The following is a 22,836-nucleotide window of genomic DNA, read 5'->3' on the forward strand; positions in this document are numbered from 1 at the left end:
CGGCGGTATAATTACCCTACTTACTTGATTACATTCTTGCAAACTAGTTGATACAAGTTCTTTAGAGTAATTAGAATTGAGAGCTTGCCTTGTTGTTTACATTCATCTAGTTGAGCTCTTGAGAATAGCAAGTTTGTGTGCCTAAGTAATCATTACAATTAGAATTGTTGGATAGGTGGCTTGCAACCCTTGTAGAGCTAGAGCAAGTTTGCATTACGCTATTTGTCATACTAATCAAATTGCTCTAGTTGATTTGTAGATTTTTAAATAGGCTATTCACCCCCCCTCTAGCCATATTAGGACCTTTCACTCTCCCTCTCCCTCCTCTCTCTTGTCTCCGCTCTCCTCCCTCCCTCTTCTCTTAGCGGCACAGGAGGGCCTAGGCGCGGTGGTCCTGCGTGGCGGCACGGCAGCCCTAGCATCATGGCCTACGGGCCCCCATGCAGAGGTGGCGCGGCGGCGCAGTGCTAGGTCTTCCTCCACTCACATCCGTCGCCGCCCCGAGGGCTCCTTGAAAGTGCATATAGCCTTTTAGTGGGTTTTGGATGATTGAATGACAACGTGATTAAAGGACTAACCCGTTTGCTAAGTGTGGATAGGTAATAGGTTATCTCACAGGTACTTAATGAAAGCCAAAATGATGTGTTGTTGTGTAAACAATCTAGTTCAAGCACAAGATAACAATACAAATAGAATTCATGCAAATACTTATTTATTGTGGGATTTCCATGTTCTATGAGAAAATAAGCTTGTAAGAACTAATTAATGAGACATAAGGGATTGCATATGGATTGGTCTCATATTTGAAGCTTGCTAAATTGAAATGAAAAATATAACAATACATGAATGGATGATTCAACACAAGATGTGACTTGATGGCTTGAGATGGTGAAAATAGCAAGGAAAGGCTTCGAGGTACTAAGCAAGGGTGAAGGGCAAGCGACGGCTTGGCGGCCGAAGAACCTAGCTAGGGTGAAGAAGGAAGTACTTGCATTTAGTTGAGGTACTAATTAAGCTATGATGACCACGTTTATGTGGAGGATCAAATCACTATTGGAGTGTTTGATGGAAGTGACTTGATACATTTTGGAGTTATTCATATTTGATGAATGGAATCAAGTCACGTGCTCAAGATGGCTATGCTCAAGTGTAAAGATCAATATCAACATGTTGACACCCTTATTTGGTGAAGATTGAAAGAGTTGGCATTAATTCAAAATAGATCAACTCAAGTGGTATAAATTCATTTTTCCTTTTATCTTGAGTTTAATAGGTATGTCGTACTATTAAGAGGGATGCATCATGTTGATAGATAATGTTTCATAAGTGCTCAAGCCAACCCATGTGAGTTTTGAGTATTTGAGCGTCAAAAAAGCTAACTTTATTTTTGCTGGTCTAACAATACCGGACGTGTCCGGTATTTACCCAGTAGTGGTAACATTATTGTTCTGGGGTTGGTTCGTCGGAAGTTCCTACGTAAGTCGGGAGTTCCGATGGTCGGGAGTTCCGACAAGGGTCGAGGGTTCCGACGTCTCGCACTTTAACTATCTTGGAGGGTTCACTGTCCTGGTCATACCTGCATGACCAGAGGCCAACGGCTAGTTTTCAAAAGCCTTGAGGGTCGGGAGTTCCGACATGAGTTGGGAGTTCCGACGGTCGGGAGTTCCGGTACTCATCGGGAGTTCCGGCACCTCACATTATCACTGTAACTTAGTTACCGTTGGGGCAGTGTAAGTCATACGACAACGGCTATAAAACGGCTAGTTTTTCCAAGGAGGCTATAAATACCCCCAAGCCTCCACCTTTGAAGGCTGCTGATTCTGCTGATACACATACGTTTTTGAGCCTTGCCAACTCTCCCAACCCTCTCTTAGTGAGTGATTGATCAAATTTGCCAAATCAAAAATTCAAAAAGAGAGCAATCCAACCACTTGAGCACTTGTGCATATTATCAATCTCGTGATTCGCATTTGTTACTCTTGGACTCTTCGGTCCTAGACGGTTAGGCGTCGTCGGAGAGCACTCGAGAGATTGTGGTGTGCCTCGGAAAGTTTGTAACGGTCAATTCCGTCACCTCGGAATTATCTAGTGGAAGGAGAAAAAGGAGTTGGAAAAGACTCCAGCTAGAGTGACCTTCGTGGTACCCTCTAGGGCTGACCTTCGCTGGGTCGCCCGCAGCCCCCTCAACGAAGAGTAGGACTCGAACGAGTCCGAACTTCGGTAAAACAAATATCGTGTCTCAATTTGCATTTCATTCGATATTTGTGTTGCTCTAGCTTTTGTGCATGTTCTCTGTGTTTACTGTCATCTCAAGTAGGTACCTGCAGTTTGGTTTGAAAATAGAAATCGAAAGGAGCAAGTTTGGGGCTGCTCGGCAGAAATCGTGTATACCAGACACGTCCGGTATTAGAACTCAGTACTGAATTTATTTTATCATTGCGCTAATCCTTGTGATGTAGGATTGTGGCTCCTAGATTTATTTAGTATCTTTTACATACTCTGTGGCTAACTTGTGAGGGGTGGTATTACTCTTATTTGAAGTTTTCATTTTAGAAACTCTCTTTACTAATTGTTTTCGTATCTCGAGGTGTTAATTTTTAAAAACGCCCATTCACCGCCCTAGCGGCATCTGTCCTTTCACTCCTCCGAGCTCGCACGCATGCTGCCGCCCCGAGGGCTCCTCCAAGTTCGCACCCACGCCGCCACCCCCGATGCCCTCCCCGACGGCTGCACTGCCTTCCCCGGGCCGTCCTCGAAGCCAAAGCCGCCGGCCCCGGGGACCTCCTGGACGCCCGCGCCGCCGCCCCCGAAGACCTCCACGACACCTGCGCCGCCGCTCCGGAGCCCTTCCCGAAGCCCGCGCCGCCGCCACCAATAACCTCCTCGACGTCCGAGCCACCGCCCCCAAGGCCATCAGGACACCTGCGTCGCCGCTGCCCCCCAGCGCCCCCCAGAGGCTCGCGCCCCAGTGTCCTCTCCGGCACCGGCACCCATGCCGCCACCACCGCACGGGGCCAAGCCGCACCAACCCGCCCGTATGACGAGGTGCCCTCTCTCTCTCCCTCCCCCAACCTCCCTTTCAGATCTGCTCTCCCAACCTCAAATCAGATTTGCTAATTCTGGATGATATGCAAATTATTGCCTAGTTAGGTTTCTCACATGATATAAAGCGTTGGTTCAACTGAAAATTGAAATGGTGCAAATTATTGGCTAGTTAGGTTGGGGACGAACGCTGGCTGCAGGGCCATCAGATAGGCATGTATCCAGACAGTCCAGATCGGAATGGAAGGAAGCAGTGAATTTACAGCTTGTCTGTCTCCTTCCCTTTGTTCCAAGTAGCTAATCAATATCTGTGTTTGATTTGGATCAGATCTGCTGCCAAGTAGCAGCAGCAATGGCATTCATTTTGAGCATGTTAGATTTGATTTTTTTCTAATAATGTGATGATTTCAGTCCTATAGTCGAATTCATTAAGTTGAGCCAAGACTACAATCTTTTTGTTTATTTTTTTGTGCCACGAAACAGCATATGCTTGCTTGATTTGTTAGTGTGTTTTTGCAATGACAGAACAGCTAAAGGTGACTTGCTCATCATTTGTATGTGCCAGGATTGGTTAGTTGTTCTTTTGTTTTCGGGAGAATTTATTCAGTTCAGGCTTCAGAAAGATGTTATATGGAATATTATGCAGGTTATAGCTGGGGCTTGGGAGTTTATTACAGTAGTCATCATCATACATCTATCGAGCTCACGCCGTGAGTTGAAATGTGCAAATTGTGTAATACATGACAAAGTAAAGGGCTGTCCTTCTGAAGTATGTAAATCACTACAGCTAGAGCTAGCTGTTAGTAGGATGGCTTACAGCCTTACCCAAGGGCAAAAAATGCTTGTGCAGAAATGATCGTTTTATGTAATTACTAACATATGTCCTCTGTCTTTTCTGAAGCATTATACGCCGATTAACTCTGGGTCTGTCTTCATATATTATCAGTCCAGGTTTTCCTGCCTTTTTCCCCCACATGATCATGTCCTTATGTCAGGTGACGTGTGTTTCACCATTGCATTGCACAACTGTCAATTAACACATACTAATATATGTCATTGCATTTATTTTCTTTCTTGCTCTAGGTTCTTTCACTCTGCAGTTCATGCTTCACATATGTGATAATTTTCTCTTGATGATCACATTCTGTCATGTAATATGCAGTTATGTTTTTTTTTGCAAGAAATGCAGTTATGGTATATTAATACACCTGCCAGTAACATTCAATGATATGTTGCATTGCTCATTTTTATTTTGAAATCTAAGGATGCCTTACATTGCCCTTTTCCACTGAAACTATGTGTATTGTAGTAAGAGGATTTTTCTGTATGCTATACCTTTTGTAGGGAGGTTCGACCCAGCTGAGATTCCAACCACGTTATGGAGGATATCTTGCAACAGCTTCAGATAATGTAGTCTCTATCCTGGATGTGGAGACACAAACTTGCGTGAGGAGATTTGAGGTTCGTAAGTGACTGAGGTGCACTCTAGGGCAGTTTGCTTAACTTGAATATGTTTGCAAGTCACACCTTGCTAGCTGTGCGCCCCTACTGATGCAGAGGCTGGAACCTTATTATTGGAACAATCCTTTCTAAAAATAATCTTGCTAACTGTAGTCAGCATTCATTTATATATTAATCACTATAGTTCCCCTGTTATTGAGAAGAGGTCACTTGAAGCAACCCTGATAATCTGATTTCTTGGAAATTGCAGAGCCACACTAAGGGTGTTGATTCCGTGTGCTGGGATCCCACTGGCGAATATGTGGTCTGTCAGTGAAGACAGTGTGAAGGTGTGGTCTTTGAACGATGAGAGCTTTGTGAATGAGCTTAACTGCAGTGGGAGAAAGTTCACTTCATGTACTTTCCATCCTACTTATCCATCCTTGCTTATCATTGGCTGTTACCAGGCAAGTTACTTTCCCTTGCATGTCTTTACTCACTGCTGACTGTTCATTCCAAAACTATATTGCATGGACCTATGGTGCCTGTCTTCGAATGGTGGTTTTCAACTTCATACACTGACCTTCAACTATCCAATATCTAGATTTCAACTGCTACTAGTTCCTCTTTTAGTAAGGATAGAGAAATGTCGGTCTTCTAAAAGAAGTGATACTGTATGTAGTGTCACAAAAATATCAATCTGTTGTATGTCGCGGGTGTTGTAGGACAACTCTGAACATTTGCTGCCATGAAGTATCTCTGATATATATGAGTGAATAATAGTTTAGCACAATTCCATGACCACTGCAACTGCTATTTTTCTGCACCCTTCATTCATCTCTGAGATATCTTACCTGTGGTCCCGTGCTGAATGCAGTCTCTAGAGCTGTGGGACATGTCTTTCGTACCTTATTATCCTTACTAAGTGGTGTACAATCTTGGGCTGCAGTTCATGTTTCAGCTATAGAGCTGTACTTGGATATTAGGAGCACAATTGAAGACTATATCAGGGTTGGTAATAGACTATAAGGTTTTTATCCCCTTTGTACATGTATAATCTAGCAAGTGTTTGTAATTACTCTTATTATTTTCTACTCCAGGGATTTACTGAACCCACATCAGACAAACTGCTACCAGATCTACTTCTGGTCGAATTTATTTGTAAATTTGAATTTGAATTGTAAATTTGCCATCAGACAAAATATATGTTCTGATCGAATTTGAATTGTAAATTTGATTTTTTTTTTGTGGAAAAATGTACTCTAGGGGCGGTTGGTACTGTTGTCGCCCCTACAAATCGATTTGTAGGGGCGGCTGATAACACCAGCCACCCATACAAATCAATTTGTAGGGGCGGTCTGGAAACCGCCCCTACAAATGCATGATTTGTAGAGACGGTATGGTAGGGGCGGCTGGCCGAGCCGCCTCTACAAACCATCGCCAGCTGTCCCTACAAATGCTTTTTTGTAGTAGTGGGTGTTCCATGTAGGGTGAGAGTTGAATGTTGTGCCGAAAAGAAAAGGATACTGAAACACACTTTGATAGTTCATGAATAAAAGTAAGCTTAAAATGTAAAGATTAATAACTGAAATGGTCACTTCAATTTGATAGTCCTGGGATGAAACTGGGACAAAAAATAGACTTTGAGGATTTGAATGTTTGTTTTGAAATTTCAGGATCAGGAATAAAATTGAGACTCGGACGACAGTCAAAGGATGACTTTTTTTAGCAACGTCAAAGGATGAAAATGAGTATACACGGTCTCTTCCGATCATCCCCTCTAGAGTCTCTTGTAATTTAGTTCAAATATGCAGCCCAACCAACTTCTAATGGGCCGCAGATATTGGATGGGGCCGTCCAAACAAACAGTAACCTTAGTGGGAACTGGGAACATGTGGTATGTAGGTAAGGTTGCTGTTATGTGGATTTGCCTTATCTTAACAACTCTGGTGTGATGTTGCATCTCTCGTGTGTAATTGTTGTATTTGTCCCCGTATCGATGCGTTAGTCACTAAGGTTAACATGCGTTAACATGGGGTGGGCGAGAATGGGTTTTATGGGTCGGGTGTTGCTGTGGAGTTCATTTGGATGGGTGGAGTTGGGTTTTAGTATCACATGGGTTGGGGCGGGGCGGGGCGGGTTAACATGAAATAAGGGTTGGGGCGGGTTGGAATGGGTTATACTCTGCGTGCCGACGTACAACGCGAAGAAGCCCCTCGGCACGCTGTTCCTGCCGTCGCCGGACGCCCTTGTTGCCGGACGCCTGCAACGTCACCATGGCCAGGTTCTTCGACTTCTTGAGCAGATGTTGTAGCCGCAGGATGTCCCGAATCTTGTTGCTCTCGCGGCCACCATGCTTTTGCACCTTGCCGCTTGCTCTAGCTCCGTGCCGGCGCCACCTCGCATCATCTGCCCTCCAGCAACCCCGACAAGGCGCTCCCCTCCTCCTGATATGCCGCCAGCCCACCACCATGCGCTGCCTCCTCCTGTCGGACACCCTCACACGGCTACTGGAGGCCGCCGCCGCCACATCCGCCTCCCTCCGCAGCCTCACCACCAAGGCACAACTCGTCACATGGCTCCTTCTCTTTGACCTCGTTGATTGAGGTGGACCGGATCCGGCGCCTGCAGGGGTCAGCGGTCATCGCGCTACGCCCCGACCTCCGGCTCCGGACACTATAGAAGCATAGAAATATTACAATACAAATTTTGCCTATTTTGACTCATATTTTTATAGTCTTATAAATATTATAATACAAAGCATATTTTGCCTATTTTGACTCATATTTTTATCAAAATATTATGATTTTTTGTTATGAACGCTAAGTACATATGTAGAAGCGTAGAAAAATTTGCTGAGATGCACACTTATGTATATAATTTTCACATACAAGGTGTCATTATGTTTGTTCGGCCCCCTTAATTAAAGTTGTTGGTTCCGCCACTTGCTGCCGTCGTCTGAGAATTTTGGGGCAGGTTAATTAATATTTTTCGGGTCGGGTTGGGTTTGGAGAGCTGACTCATATGCTGTGGAGCGGGGTGGGTTTGGGGCGGGTTTTGCCCTGTTAGCAGGCGTCAGTGAAGTATATAGTTGTTCCCTCTTGTTCATTTGTACATTGTACCACATGTGTTGTATGTGCATCTCTGAAACATGATCAGAAAGTCGCAATGGCGTGACCAAGAACAACGTATTTCTTTTTTTTCTAGGAGTATTATAATATGTACATTCCAAATCTCCAATAGTAGAGAAACAAAATCATAATATCGCTGCCCTCCTCGCGATCTATAATTTCAATTACGCAGTTCGTCCTTCCAATTTAGGCCCAAAGATAATGAGCTACTCCGCCGCTTTCTATCCGGCCAATTCAACTCATTTCATCACCCCTCCAAAACACGATATAACCTACTATTATCCTTCCCACATAATCATACACTCAGAAGATATCTTGAGATACAAGCACATGAAGATGAAGGTATATCCAACGCATCGTTTCCTCTCTCTCTCTCTCTCTCAGAGTTTCCTTTCCTTTTTCTCTTTACTATTCAAAAACTTGCATCCGGGCTATATATTCTCTAGATTTATTGATGGACCGGAGAAGTTGGGCCGAGGGAGCATGTTAGGCCCATATTCAGTTAACCACACAGTTAGCTTCTCTGGCCCACGAGTCTTCTCTCTGCATTGCCATGCTCTTCTTTGTCCTCAACTCTTAAAGATTCCAATTCCAAGTATTTGAGAATTGAGATTACTGAGTTCTGTTATATATTCTCTAGATTAATTAATGGACCGGAGAAGTTGGGCCGAGGGAGCATGCGTGTTAGGCCCATATTCAGTTAACCTCAGTTAGCTTCTCTGGCGCACGTGCCTTCTCTGCATTGGCATGCTTCTTTGTCCTCAAGTCTAAAGATTTTGGAAGACCTGCCAATTTCAAGTATTGGAGAATACTGAGTTCTATTATTTGAGAACTGATATTACTCTGGAAAAAAATTCTTTTTCTAATAAAACAAAGGGTTTATTGATAGATAATCATCATTCACTTACAACGTAGTTTCCTGACCAACTAATGATGAGTGACAGTGTATGTTTTATCACGTGTATTCGTTTTATGTTGAATATATGTACGAATTGGTTATAACTGGACTTGTGTTATAGGATAGAGGTCAAGTTGTGCTATGATATTCCTAGGCTCACCCTTATAACCATACATCAATTTGGGGCGACTAGCTAGTGAGGGCGGTGGACGACAGTGTAACTTCTTGTGGTTGCAATTTTTTTTAAACCCCCCCCCCCCATGGGTACCAGATTGCTAGAGTTTGGAGGAATTAGACTTGTGATCAACCAGTCAGTTGTCCATGTGGATTGGAGTCTTTACCCGAAGATTGGAGTGTCTTTCTGCTGTTTGCTGTCTAAGGTTATATCCTTTATACTAAGTACGTTATATATTGAGCATTGTTTTCGATATTACCCTTATTTGTAGCTATATGTGAGATTTGACTTTTTGGGCTTACATATGGTGCGTATCTGGTTTGTTCTTAAAACCGGGTGCTACAAATTTATTCAATCATATTAGTAAATATAAGTAGTATAATTTCACCAGCTATTCCCGCAGCAACACATGGGACGTTTTTCTAGTATATATATATATAGAGAGAGAGAGTATACTCTGAGAATAGCTTATTCTATAGCCAGGTCGGTCCATGCACCCACCCGAGCGTCTGGTTTTCAAGCTGGCGGATGGAGCTGCATGCATGCATGCACATAAGTAATAACGATCATTTACTATCGCTAATTACTATAATCATTATCCGGCCAGAGTCAACGCATGCATGTTCCGTGATTATAGTAATTGGCCTATTTTAGATCTGTGAATTACGTTTAGTAGAATATATGATGCCTCTTTTACGATAATCTAATTTTTTACTAGAATCTATGCCTTTCTATGCTTACTAGTTACTTTTACTAGATTTTTACAGTAATCTTTACTAGATTTTAGTAGAAAAAAAAATATATTCCCAACGAAACCAGGTTCCAGTGGACCCATGACGTGCTTACTACATCCTGATTGGCGGAGCTGCTGGCTGCCCCGCGCAATCATTTATGGAAAATAAATCGTATTTACTTCACGGTGATTTCGGCAAATGATGTTCACGATATGTCCTTGTCTGCATGCAAGCTCGGACGTACTCTAGGTTACGAGAATGCATATTGTGTTACAAAATTAAGGCAAGCTATGTTGATGATTTTGTTACTATAAAACAGAATAAATTTTGGTTAGGATATAGTACGAGCATAATTCAAACATCACGAAACGGTAACAGGACAGGAGTTAACCACAATTAGACATCAAGCTATGCCTTTAGGAATCAATTAGTATAATGTCGAGAAAAAGTTACGATAATACTAAATAGGAAAGGTTACCACAATACCATCATCAATTTACGAGAATGGCACTCTTATTTTACAACGACATTTACCACAATAAAACATCATGCCGAGTTACAAGAAAACAGCGGTTTTTCTATCATTGATCTAGAGAAAAATCCAACCAATTTACGAGGCTGGGGAGGAAGACGAGACCTCCCCGCGGGCGGAGACGGGAGGCGAGGGTGGAGACGTGCGACCTCCACGCTGGCACGGGTGGACACGGACGAGTTCCGGCTCGCGAGTCGCGAGGTCCGGCGTCTCGACGAGATGTCGCGCGGTGGCTCGCAAGGTCCTAGTGTTTGCTCTTGGCGGCCTTGCGTTCCTCAAGTAATAGTTCGTTTGTTGTGTTCCTTCGTGGGCTTCATTCCGTGAGGCTTAGGTGTATTTGGTTCAAATTTGCAGCCCAGTCACGTCCATGGGCCGCAAGTTCGATGGGCTACCCAGCCATCCAAACGAGGCCGTGGGCTTGATTGAGTGAAAGGTAGGTCTCGCTGATTAGGCTTCACACAACGTAACGTCCGACGTTGTTGTTGCTCGGTGGTGGTGGAGTACTCCCTACATCGAGTAATAATTGTTGTATTTTTGTCCCCAAAATAACTATGCATAGGTCATGTGATTATACCGTCCACCTGAGTTTAAGTTATCGATTTAATACGGATGCTCATATTTTTCTTTTTCTGGATTTATTTTAGAATTTAATACGTAGCATATCGCCTCTTGGCCTGGTTGTGTGTGCATTTCTCGTCGCCTGCCTCTCCGCCTCTGCCTGTCCGCGCGAGAGGACACGTGGGCCGCCGCCGAGTCGGATCTCGCCAGCGCGCTGTCCATCCATCCAGAATTCGCCACTCCCCGCCCCGCCCCCGCCCCCGGCACGCAACCACGGCGGAGCGCCAGTGACCTAGCCGGCACCCAGGATGACAGGATCTCGTCCACCATCACCCTCCACTCCGGCCGCCTTGCCGCCCACGTTCCTCCCCGATGAGCACGCACTCGGCACTCGCGGAGTCCAAGCGCCGCCTCGGGCCGCCCCGACGACGCGCTCGCCTTCACCGACCTACATCCTAACTATCCGCCCGTGCCGGCCCGGCGTCCGCTATGGCCGCTCCTCTACCTGCTTGACTCACTCTCCTCGCAGCGCCCCTAAAGATGTGGCCGTTTTGCACACGGCCGGCCGCCGGCGTGCTCCGCCACTTCGCCCCGCCACCGCAGCCTTCGGCTTCCACTACTGGCCGGAACGCGTGCCTCTGCCGGTGCTTCCACCAGATTCTCGACGGAATGCCTGTCACAGTACTGAATGTAAGTTTTTCACTAAACCATTAAGACCCTCTTTGTATTCCCTTTGTATTGATTGTAGTGTTCAAATTACAAGTATACTCAGGTCCAATAACCTGTACAATGTATTTTTCTTGTTTGAATTGAAATATATACAGTTGCCCTGAATATGATGGATGTTCAGAAGTACATTCCTTTCGTTGTAATCACTTGTGTTGTGATAGCTGTTGTTTGTCGGATGGCTGTGTTAAAAGATATGAATTTTTCTCTGCTTGCTGAATGCTTCTGTGAGAAAAAATAAGCAATGGCAGCGCGGCGACCGTGCCAGCGCCATTTGTGCCGGGATCCGGCGGGTGGAGATCGTCCATGGGAATATGTTAGCAACAGCAGCTGGCCAGTTGAGGACCTTTGCTTCTTCCAGCAACGAAAATATTTTTAAAAAATCTCATAAGGCATTCTCGATAGTTGTCTCAAAACTTCAAGGAGTGAATGGACCTAATTCTGCCCATGTCCTACTGGCTTATGGGTCTGTAGTGAAAACATCTTTTGATTAACTTTTGGTTTGGTATGGTTAAGATATTAATTTCGGCATTTCTCAAGATGGAGTTCTCTTGCCAAATATTCAAACCGCCATGACAAAGAATGATCGATCTGTGAAATAGCAATGTATAGTGAGAATGCTCATTAGTTATATTGAAAATTTTATCTTGCTTCTTCACTTCACCTTCTCTTTGATGATAACACCTTTAATTTTTTTAGTGGCTAAGTCAGCTACTCGCTTGTGCTCTAAATTTGTGCAATTCTTAAATGGGCGAAGCATGGATGCATACCTTTTGACTTTTATTAATAAGTCTCAAACGAAATGTGGGAGCTATACTCTTGGGCTGAATCTTGATTTTTTTTCTCTTGTAGAAACGGTCACTGCTCTTGACTGAGCCAATGCTGATGATGTGATCCTTCCTCTTCCAAAGCTCCATACACAGGAAAAGAAAACGAAACATGGTGTAATAAAACCCAGTGTTGATATTGAGCCTGAGATTCATAGTGATCTCACCACTACAAAGATCTATTCATAAAACAGGTAAATAATCTATTGGTAGTTATTTATTCTTTTTCTGTACAGCATAGTAAAGAATCACATCAGTCTGGTGGGTGCTGGGATGTGACTATTAGTTTAAGGTATGTCATTTTGGTTTATTGCTGTACTCAGAGCATGAGATCCTAGACCATATTCCCCCTCAGAGATTAGTTTTGTTTCTAAAATTGTGTTGGAGTAGAATTTATAACGATAAATATACATGGAGCCTGACCTATGGACTGCAGCGATGTAAGATTTTTTTTAAAAAACAAGAACAGCACTACAACTGAGCATGTTACATGCATCTACTTTATCTTGTGTCACTTTTGCATCTCATCTCAAATTTATTTTAATAATCCATGGGGCCTGTACTATTTAGGAGCTATACTATTTAGAATCTTCTGTGTGCTCACCACCGATTTGTTCAGTTTCATTCTATTTTATTTGCTCTGATTGGGGATTGATATATTTTTGCAGGAGCTTTGCCCTACTATTGATTTGTTCAGTTTCAAGGTTTATTGTCTCTTTGAGTTCACCCTGCATCTGAAATAGCAAGCCGTCCCTCAAGTTTAATTCAATCTTGGTTAGGTACACACTACATGTCTGAAAATCAGAACCTTTATCTGTCTGAATAAAATCTGACAATGCGTTTATAACCTGGCCCTGCCATGCTTATAGTTGTAGTTGCTGCCATTATGGTTAACATTCTATGATTCCTGGCATCAATTATTCCAAGTAGTTTTGTGCTTCTCAATTGGAATGGCCTCACACACATAGGGAAGCCTGAAGGGCGGGCCTGGTGCAAGCGGTAGAGTTTTACCGCCTGTGACCGGAAGGTCCCGGGTTCGAGTCGCGGTCTCCTCGCATTGCACAGGTGAGGGTAAGGCTTGCCACTGACATCCTTCCTCAGACCCCGCACAGAGCGGGAGCTCTCTGCACTGGGTACGCCCTTTACCTAATTGGTAAGTAGAAAAGGTATTTCAGTTAATAGTTAGTCTACTTGACAATTGCTCGTGGTGGAAAAATGAAATCCTGCACCAGTTGTTCATTGGCTCATTACTTGGTACATATTTGCACTAGAACATGCAGTAAACAGTGGTTATTTCTGTAGTTATGGAACATGCACTGCATCTCTATAAGATGAAATATCCAGGCTTCAAATATTTGAGAAAATAGTAGTACACTTATCTGCTTTTAATTATGCCTTTTATTTAATCATGTCTGCATCTCTACGCTTTTGAGTTGCCCTCCAAACAAATTATAATGAATAGCTTAAATGTTAAGTATCTGGGTTCTTAAATATTTCGCACATATCATCTTGTCAGGCTCTTAATAAATCTTCAAAAGAGGCAATGGAGAAGATCTGGGCTTCAGAAGGAACTATTATTGGTGAAAGGTCTTCAGTGTACAGCATACAGATGCCAAGTGAATATGATTGAAGCAATTTTAGTTTATGCTAGTATTTCTTTGCAAGACTGAAGCAAAATATGACTAGAAGCAAAATTGTTTCTTCTACGTGCTGTGGCGCAATGTCCAACCAGGTTTGAGAGGCCACGTGCCACCATGCATAAATTTTCCCATGACGATAAAGATGGGCTGTGGTATAGCGTGTATAATATTTTCCCCAAACCATGAATAAATTTTACTGTTAAATTACAAGATATTACTTGGTACTAAACTGACAATGGAATGAAGTAAATCTGCCTTTAGAGACGAAAGTTGTGAAAAACTGAAGATCAATTTTGCTGTTGTGTGGCGGCTAGGTCCTACTCGATCCTAATTAGTTAATGATGTATGCGAAGCTGGTTGGAGAGTTCCAAGGGCAGTGCACAACGATTCGGAGTGTACTACCCTAGCACTAGCCCATATATTATACTCATAAAGCTTCCACAAAGCTAACTCTTTATGCAACGACCATGATTATCTCTGTTAGTATAGATCAATTTATTAAAAACATGTATTCATCATGTCCAGAAATATACAACAACAATAAAGCCTTTAAGTCCCAAACAAGTTGGAGTAGGGTAGAGTTGAAACCCAGCAGGAGCCATCAAGGTTTAGGCACGTGAATAGCTGTTTTTCAATCACTCCTATCTAAGGCTAAGTCTTTGGGTATATTTCACCTTTCAAGTCTCATTTTATTGCCTCTACCCAAGTCAACTTCGGTCTTCATCTGCCTCTCTTCACGTTACTATCCTGGCTTAGGATTCCACTACGCACCGGTGCCTCTGGAGGTCTCCGTTGGACATGTCCAAACCATCTCAATCGATGTTGATAAGCTTTTCTTCAATTGGTGCTACCCCTAATATATCACGTATATCATCGTTCCGAACTCGATCCCTTCTTGTATGACCGTAAATCCAACGCAACATACGTATTTCTGTGACACTTATCTGTTGAACATATTGTCTTTTCGTAGGCCAACATTCTACACCATACAACATAGCAGGTCTAATCGCCATCCTATAAAACTTGCCTTTTAGCTTCTGTGGTACTCTTTTGTCACATAGGACACCAGATGCTTGGCGCCATTTCATCCACCCTGCTTTGATTCTATGGCTAACATCTTCATCAATATCCACGTCTCTCTATAGCATTGATCCTAAATATCGAAAGGTATCCTTCCTAGGCACTATTTGACCTTCTAAACTATTATTTTTCTCCTCTCGAGTAGTAGTGTCGAAGTCACATCTCATATACTCAGTTTTAGTTCTACTGAGTCTAAACCTTTGGACTCCAAAGTCTCCTGCCATAACTCCAGTTTCTGATTCACTCTTGTCTGGCTTTCATCAACTAGCACTACATCGTCCGTGAAAAGCATACACCAAGGGATGTCCCCTTGTATGTCCCTTGTGACCTCATCCATCACTAAGACAAACAGATAAGGGCTCAAAGCTGACCCATGATGTAGTCCTATCCTAATCTAGAAGTCATCCGTGTCTCTATCACTTGTTCGAACACTAGTCACAACATTGTTGTACATATCCTTAATGAGCTCAACGTACTTCGTTGGGACTTTATGTTTGTCCAAAGCTCACCACATAACATTCCTTGTTATTTTATCATAAGCCTTTTCTAAGTCAATAAAAATCATATGTAGGTCATTCTTCTTCTCCCTATACCGCTCCATAACTTGTCTTATTAAGAAAATAGCTTCCATGGTTGACCTTCTGGGCATGAAACCAAATTGGTTCATAGAGACCCGCATTATTGCTCTCAAGTGATGCTCGATAACTCTCTCTCACATAGCTTTATAGTATGGCTCATCAACTTAATTCCCCGGTAATTAGTACAACTTTGAATATCTCCTTTATTCTTATAAATCGGTACCAATATACTTCTCCTCCACTCGTCAGGCATCTTGTTCGATCGAAAAATATGGTTGAACAGCTTGGTTAGCCATACTATAGCTATGTCCCCGAGGCATCTCCACACCTCGATTGGGATACCATCCGGTCCCATCGCCTTACCTCCTTTCATCATTTTCAATGCCTCTCTGACCTTAGATTGTTGGATTCTCCACACAAAACGCCTATTGGTGTCACCAAAAGAGTCATCCAACTGAAAGGTTGTGTCTGTATTCTCATCATTAAACAATTTGTTAAAATACTCTTGCCATCGATGTCGGATCTTATCCTTCTTCACCAAGAGATGCTCCCTTTCATTCTTAATACACTTAACTTGGTTGAAGTCCCTTGTCTTTCTCTCACGAACCCTAGCCATCCTATAAATGTCCTTCTCTCCTTCCTTCGTACTCAAATGTTGGTAAAGATCCCCATACGCTCTACCCTTTGCCACACTTACAGCTCGCTTTGCAGTCTTCTTTGCCACCTTGTACTTCTCTATGTTGTCCACACTCCTGTCATGGTATAAGAGTCTATAGCATTTTTTCTTCTACTTAATAGCCCTTTGGACTTTCTCGTTCCACCACCAAGTATCTTTAGCCTCACCTCTACTTCCTTTGGTTACTCCACACACCTCTGAGGCCACCTTCCGAATATTGGTTGATATCTTCTCCCACATGTTGTTTATGTCCTCTTCTTTCTTCCAAGAGCCCTCTTTGATAACCTTTTCCCTAAATACCTCTGACGTCTCCCCTTTCAGTTTCCACCGCTTTGTTCTTTCAATCTTAGCTTGTTTATCCCTACGGGCACGCACCTGAAAACGAAAGTCTATCACCAAAAGCTTATGTTGAGAAACAACACACTTCCCTGGTATCACCTTGCAACCCGAGCATGCTTGATTGTCCTTTCTTCTTGCGAGGACAAAGTCAATTTGGCTAGAGTGTTGTCCGCTACTGAAGGTCACTAGATGAGATTCTCTCTTTCTAAAGAAAGTGTTGGCTATCATCATGTCAAAAGCTACCGCGAAGTCCAGAACTTCCTCCCCCTCCTGATTCCTACTACCGTACCCAAAACCTCCATGAGTTGTCTCGAAACCTACGCTTATAGTACCTACATGCCCATTAAGATCTCCTCCTATAAAAAGCTTCTCACTACTGGGTACAACTCTAATCAGGCCATCTAAGTCTTTCCAGAACTGTCTCTTAGCACTCTCGTCGAGGCCTACTTGGGGGCATACGCACTAATTACGTTCAAGACCATTACACCAACGACAAGCTTGACTAAGATAATCATATCTCATTGCCTTCTCACTCCCACCACACCATTCTTGAGGTTCTTATCAATCAAAACTCCTACTCTATTTCTATTCGTGACTGTCCCTATGTACCAAAGCTTGAAACCTGTATTGTCCACCTCCTTTGCCTTCTGACCCTTCCATTTAGTCTTTTGAACGTATAATATATTTACATGCCTTCTAGTGACGGTATCAACTAATTCTCTTAGCTTACCTGTAAGCGACCCTACATTCCAACTACCTAAACAGATCATAGTTGGTTCGACTAGCTTACTTACCCTTCGCACCCGTCGATTTAGATGTGAAGACCTTTGCTCATTTTTCACTACACCCGGGCGCCGATGTAGCGCGCCACTAAGGAAGCGACGACCCGATCCTTGCTCACTTAACACCATTCTCAGATCGCGACACGTCACATCACCAAGGGGGTGCCGACCCGGCCCTTGCCCATTTAACACCGTACCCGGGTTCCGATATGGCACGTCGCTAAGAGGGTTACGCCCTAACGGTTTTCTTTTGGGTTTCATCTCTATTAGAATGGCTAGATTTAACATTGGTTCGCCACGCCTATCACAATCCTCCTTCTTTATGAGGGCTTGGGACCTGCTATGTTGAGACATCGTAGGTGGAGTGACACATGGCTCTACATGCCTCAAATAAAATGAAAAGACAGAGAACATACCTGCCTGCATATTTTATTATATACGCATGGAAATGACAGGAGTGACACACGGAATGTTTCTTTCCTCTCGTTCTTCCCCACTGGCCAGTCGCTGCTATATATACAGGCATTAGCCGTAGCTCTACCACTACCAGGCTAGCTCCTGATCTCTCACTCTCTCTCTCTCTCTCTCTCTCTCTCTCCCCCCCCCCCCCCCCCCCCCCCCCCATCCACACCCACACACACGGAACATATAATCCACGCAACAATAGCGAATGAAATGGCGTTCCCGGGTGCATTGCTGGAGCTGGTCGCCGAGGCCAGGCTCAATCCGGCGAGGCTGCCGGTGGCGCTGATCTCCTTCGGCGTCGTCCTGAGCGCCGCCGCGCTCGCGCTCATCATTTTCAAGGCTCCGGCAGGCATCTTCCTCCGCCTGCACGGCAGTGCGCCGGGGTGCTTGTACTACGGCATCCTCAGCGCCGTAGTGATCTTTGGTCTGGCGGAGGCGTCGTTGGGTTTCTGGGTGGTGCCGCGCGACGACGTGGACGGAGACGGAGGCTGGCACACCGCCGGCAACACGGTGCTGTGGGTCTCCCTCTTGCCGCTCGTCCTGGTGTTTGCCCTCGGTGGCCTTGCGTTTCTGAAATAGTACTTATGCTTGTTTGTTGTGTGCTCGTGTTTAGTGGCCTTGATCGAGTGAGGCTTAATTTTTAGGTGCTTCTACGGCGTAGCATTCATTTTCGTCCTTAATAACTATCGTACGTTCGGGACTCAATTTTGTTCTAAACTTTTAAAATGATTATGTTAGTTCTCAATTTTTTCTTCTAATCTTAGTTTTATCTTGAAATTATCGAAGTGACTGTTTTAGTCTGTAAAGTTAAGTTTGTATTTTGAGCTCAGTTTCATCCATGAACTATCAAAGTGTATTTTAGTGCTTAAACTTTTCTTTTTGGCTCAACGGTCGTCCCTCGTCCTATGTCGATCACCATGATATGTCGCACCTAGTTAATTCTAGGACCATCTGTGATTCGAGATGGATGGTCATCATTAGGTATTATTGTCCTTAGTGTCATCGGATAGCACACACATTTTATCCATGTTTAAAATTAATATACATATAAATATGGATACAAATATCCTCAAATATAAATAATTGGTTATTTTTTTCATTTCAATAACTAAATATTATTTTTAGCTCATGGACAATACTATATCATTTTTCCGCAATCAGTTGTTAGTTGAGCCTAACCCTAGAAATAACTATGGAAAAAATTTATAGATCTATTGTTGTTTAGTATGTTCCGAAGATACTAAATGGTACCATTACAAGGTAACATTTAAAATAACGCATTAGAATTATTAATGGTCGCTAAAGAGTTTTTAAGCCATCCACTAATGATATTTTTATTTGAACATTTTTTATCTCTATAATCGCGGACAGTGCTGGAGTTGACCAGGTATGATGGTGCGGTGTTCCATGTAGGGTGAGAGTTGAATGTTGAGCCGAAAAGAAAAGGATACTGAAACACACTTTGATAGTTCATGAATAAAAGTAAGCTTAAAATGTAAAGATTAATGACTGAAATGGTCACTTTAATTTGATGGTCCTGGGATGAAACTGGGACCAAAAATAGACTTTGAGGATTTGAATGTTTGTTTTGAAATTTCAGGAATAAAATTGAGCCTCGGACGACAGTCAAAGGATGCTTTTTTTTTAGCAACGTCAAAGGATGAAAATGAGCAGACACGGTGTCTTCCGATCATCCCCTCTAGAGTCTCTTGTTATTTAGTTCAAATATGCAGCCCAACCAACTTCCAATGGGCCGCAGATATTGGATGGGGCCGTCCAAACAAACAGTAACCTTAGTGGGAACTGGGAACATGTGGTATGTAGGTAAGGTTGCTGTTATGTGGATTTGCCTTATCTTAACAACTCTGGTGTGATGTTGCATCTCTCGTGTAATTGTTGTATTTGTCCCCGTATCGATGCGTTAGTCACTAAGGTTAACATGCGTTAACATGGGGTGGGCGAGAATGGGTTTTATGGGTCGGGTGTTGCTGTGGAGTTCATTTGGATGGGTGGAGTAGGGTTTTAGTATCACATGGGTTGGGGCGGGGCGGGCCGGGTTAACATGAAATACGGGTTGGGCGGGTTGGAATGGGTTATACTCTGCGTGCCGACGTACATCGCGAAGAAGCCCCTTGGCACGCTGTTCCCTGCCGTCGCTGGACGCCCTTGTTGCCGAGCGCCTGCAACGTCACCATGGCCAGGTTCTTCGACTTCTTGAGCAGATGTTGTAGCCGCAGGATGTCCCGAATCTTGTTCCTCCCGCGGCCACCATGCTTTTGCACCTTGCCGCATGCTCTAGCTCCACGCCGGCGCCACCTCGCATAGATCATCTGCCCTCTAGCAACCCCGACAAGGCGCTCCCCTCCTCCTGATCTGCCGCCAGCCCACCACCATGTGCTGCCCCCTCCTGTCGGACACCCTCACACGGCTACTGGAGGCCGCATCCGCCTCCCTCCGTAGCCTCGCCACCAAGGCACAACTCGTCCCATGGCTCCTTCTCTTTGACCTCGTTGATTGAGGTGGACTGGATCCGGCGCCTGCAGGGTCAGCAGTCATCGCGCTGCGCCCGACCTCCGGCTCCATACACTATAGAAGCATAGAAATATTACAATACAAATTTTGCCTATTTTAACTCATATTTTTATAGTCTTATAAATATTATAATACAAAGCATATTTTGCCTATTTTGACTCATACTTTTATCAAAATATTATGATTTTTTGTTATGAACGCTAAGTACATATGTAGAAGCGTAGAAAAATTTGTTGAGATGTACACTTATGTATATAATTTTCACATACGAGGTGTCATTATGTTTGTTCGGCCCCCTTAATTAAAGTTGTTGATTCCGCCACTTGTTGCCGTCGTCTGAGAATTTTGGGGCAGGTTAATTAATATTTTTCGGGTCGGGTTGGGTTTGGAGAGCTGCCTCATATGCTGTGGAGCGGGGTGGGTTTGGGGCGGTTTTTGCCCCGTTAGCAGGCGTCAGTGAAGTATATAGTTGTTCCCTCTTGTTCATTTGTACATTGTACCACATGTGTTATATGTGCATCTCTGAAACATGGTCAGAAAGTCGCAATGGCGTGACCAAGAACAACGTATTTCTTTTTTTTTCTAGGAGTATTATAATATGTACATTCCAAATGTCCAATAGAGAAACAAAATCATAATATCGCTGCCCTCCTCGCGATCTATAATTTCAATTACGCAGCAAGGTTCTGTCGTCCTTCCAATTTAGGCCCAAAGATAATGAGCTACTCTTTCTATCCGGCCAATTCAACTCATTTCATCACCCCTCCATAACACGATATCGGCTTACTCCATATTCGGCTTACCCCATATTCGGCTTGTTCGACTACTTTTTTCAGTCAGGACAACGTTTTTCTCTCACATCAATTCAGCCAGAACAGTGTTTTTCAGCCAGTTTCAGTCAAAATTCTACTAGCCGAACGGGGCCATAGGTCCAACGCATCGTTTCCTCTCTCTCCGAAGATTTCTTGAGATACAAGCACATGAAGATGAAGGTATATCCAACGCATCGTTTCCTCTCTGTCTCAGAGTTTCCTTTCCTTTTTCTCTTTACTATTCAAAAACTTGCATCCGGGCTATATATTCTCTAGATTTATTGATGGACCGGAGAAGTTGGGCCGAGGGAGCATGTTAGGCCCATATTAAGTTAAGCACACAGTTAGCTTCTCTGGCCCACGAGTCTTCTCTCTGCATTGCCATGCTCTTCTTTGTCCTCAACTCTTAAAGATTCCAATTTCAAGTATTTGAGAATTGAGATTACTGAGTTCTGTTATATATTCTCTAGATTAATTAATGGACCGGAGAAGTTGGGCCGAGGGAGCATGCGTGTTAGGCCCATATTCAGTTAACCTCAGTTAGCTTCTCTGGCCCACGTGCCTTCTCTGCACTGGCATGCTTCTTTGTCCTCAAGTCTAAAGATTTTGGAAGACCTGCCAATTTCAAGTATTGGAGAATACTGAGTTCTGTTATTTGAGAACTGATATTACTCTGGAAAAAAAATCTTTGTCTAATAAAACAAAGGGTTTATTGATAGATAATCATCCTTCACTTACAACATAGTTTCCTGACCAACCAATGGATGAGTGACAGTGTATATTTTATCATGTGTATTCGTTTTCTGTTGAATATATGTACGAATTGGTTATAACTGGACTTGTGTTATAGGATAGAGTTCAAGTTGTGCTATGATATTCCTAGGCTCACCCTTATAAGAGAGAATTCCTTATTTGACACTGGGAAAATGAGTCGTTCCTTTCTTGGTCCTGAAATTTTCTTCGTTCCCTATTTGACACTCACTTCAACTTTCATCCCTAATTTGACACTACCGTCAAATCCGTTAGCTAACGGTGTTAACTGGCTGTTAAAAAGACGTTTTTGCCCCTAGAAAAAAAAGCGGCGAAGCAAATTTGAGAGGAAAAAAAAACCTGCGCCTGCCTCTGATGCATGCGCCCAGCTGAAAAAAAGGCGCAGGTTTTTTTTTCCTCTCAAATTTGCTTCGCCGTTTTTTTTTCTAGGGGCAAAAACGTCTTTTTAACAGCCAGTTAACACCGTTAGCTAACAGATTTGACGGTAGTGTCAAATTAGGAATGAAAGTTGAAGTGAGTGTCCAATAGGGAACGAAGAAAATTTCAGGGCCAAGAAAGAAACGACTCATTTTCCCGGTGTCAAATAAGGAATTCTCTCCCCTTATACATCAATTTTGGGCGACTAGCTAGTTTGGGCGGTGGACGACAGTGTAACTTCTTGTGGTTGCAATTTTTTTTAACAACCCCCCCCCCCCCCCCCCCCCCCCCCCCCTCAAACCTGGCAATACCAATGAGGGGGTTTTTTTTTTTAACCCAGCACAGAAATTCGTCCACGTGGGGATTTGAACTTGGAGTGCCTCCGAGGAGCTTAGGCTGGAGGCCCGTCGTGAATTCTTGGTAAATTATAAATCAAATTGTTGTGTATGTCCCTCCTCTGAAACTACCAAAGCAGCTTAGAAATCGAGTAAAACCAAGACTTACCATTTGGTGGTATATACATGTCATGCACATATACCTTGGTTTAATCATTCTTCTATATTAATATATAGTTTGTTGGGTGTCTGCGCAATTGCGCGACTAGTATGCGTTCAACCCTAACTAGACCTAGGATGTAACCTCATCACTTGTTTCACTCTCATACTCTACTCCTAAATCGGT

At 43.5% G+C, this 22,836-nt stretch overlaps 1 protein-coding gene and 1 long non-coding RNA gene across 6 annotated transcripts; both read left to right on the forward strand.

Annotated features, from left to right (window-relative positions):
* Window positions 1–2,634: 2,634 nt before the first annotated feature.
* On the forward strand, window positions 2,635–5,714 carry LOC136504799 (transcriptional corepressor LEUNIG-like). 4 transcript variants are annotated; one of them, XM_066499804.1, is made up of 5 exons: window positions 2,635–3,045; window positions 3,944–4,037; window positions 4,387–4,503; window positions 4,754–4,949; window positions 5,360–5,714. In XM_066499804.1, exons 1-4 carry the CDS (start codon window positions 2,993–2,995, stop codon window positions 4,817–4,819), a joined length of 330 nt encoding a protein of 109 aa, XP_066355901.1. In that variant the 5' UTR covers window positions 2,635–2,992; the 3' UTR covers window positions 4,820–4,949; window positions 5,360–5,714. The 4 variants fall into 4 exon arrangements, 1 of the variants encoding a protein (XP_066355901.1); XR_010770991.1 differs by lacking the exon at window positions 3,944–4,037; XR_010770992.1 differs by having other exon boundaries at window positions 2,635–4,503; window positions 5,360–5,493; window positions 5,583–5,684.
* Window positions 5,715–10,650: 4,936 nt separating this feature from the next.
* On the forward strand, window positions 10,651–13,889 carry LOC136505851 (uncharacterized). Of its 2 annotated transcripts, XR_010771336.1 has the most exons (4): window positions 10,651–11,200; window positions 12,089–12,257; window positions 12,732–12,842; window positions 13,580–13,889. It is a non-coding gene; the product is annotated as an uncharacterized lncRNA (long non-coding RNA). The 2 variants fall into 2 exon arrangements; XR_010771335.1 differs by having other exon boundaries at window positions 12,732–13,889.
* The last annotated feature ends 8,947 nt before the right edge of the window (window positions 13,890–22,836 follow it).

This window comes from Miscanthus floridulus, chromosome 14 (genome assembly GCF_019320115.1).
Source record: "Miscanthus floridulus cultivar M001 chromosome 14, ASM1932011v1, whole genome shotgun sequence".
NCBI classification, from domain to species: Eukaryota; Viridiplantae; Streptophyta; class Magnoliopsida; order Poales; family Poaceae; genus Miscanthus; species Miscanthus floridulus.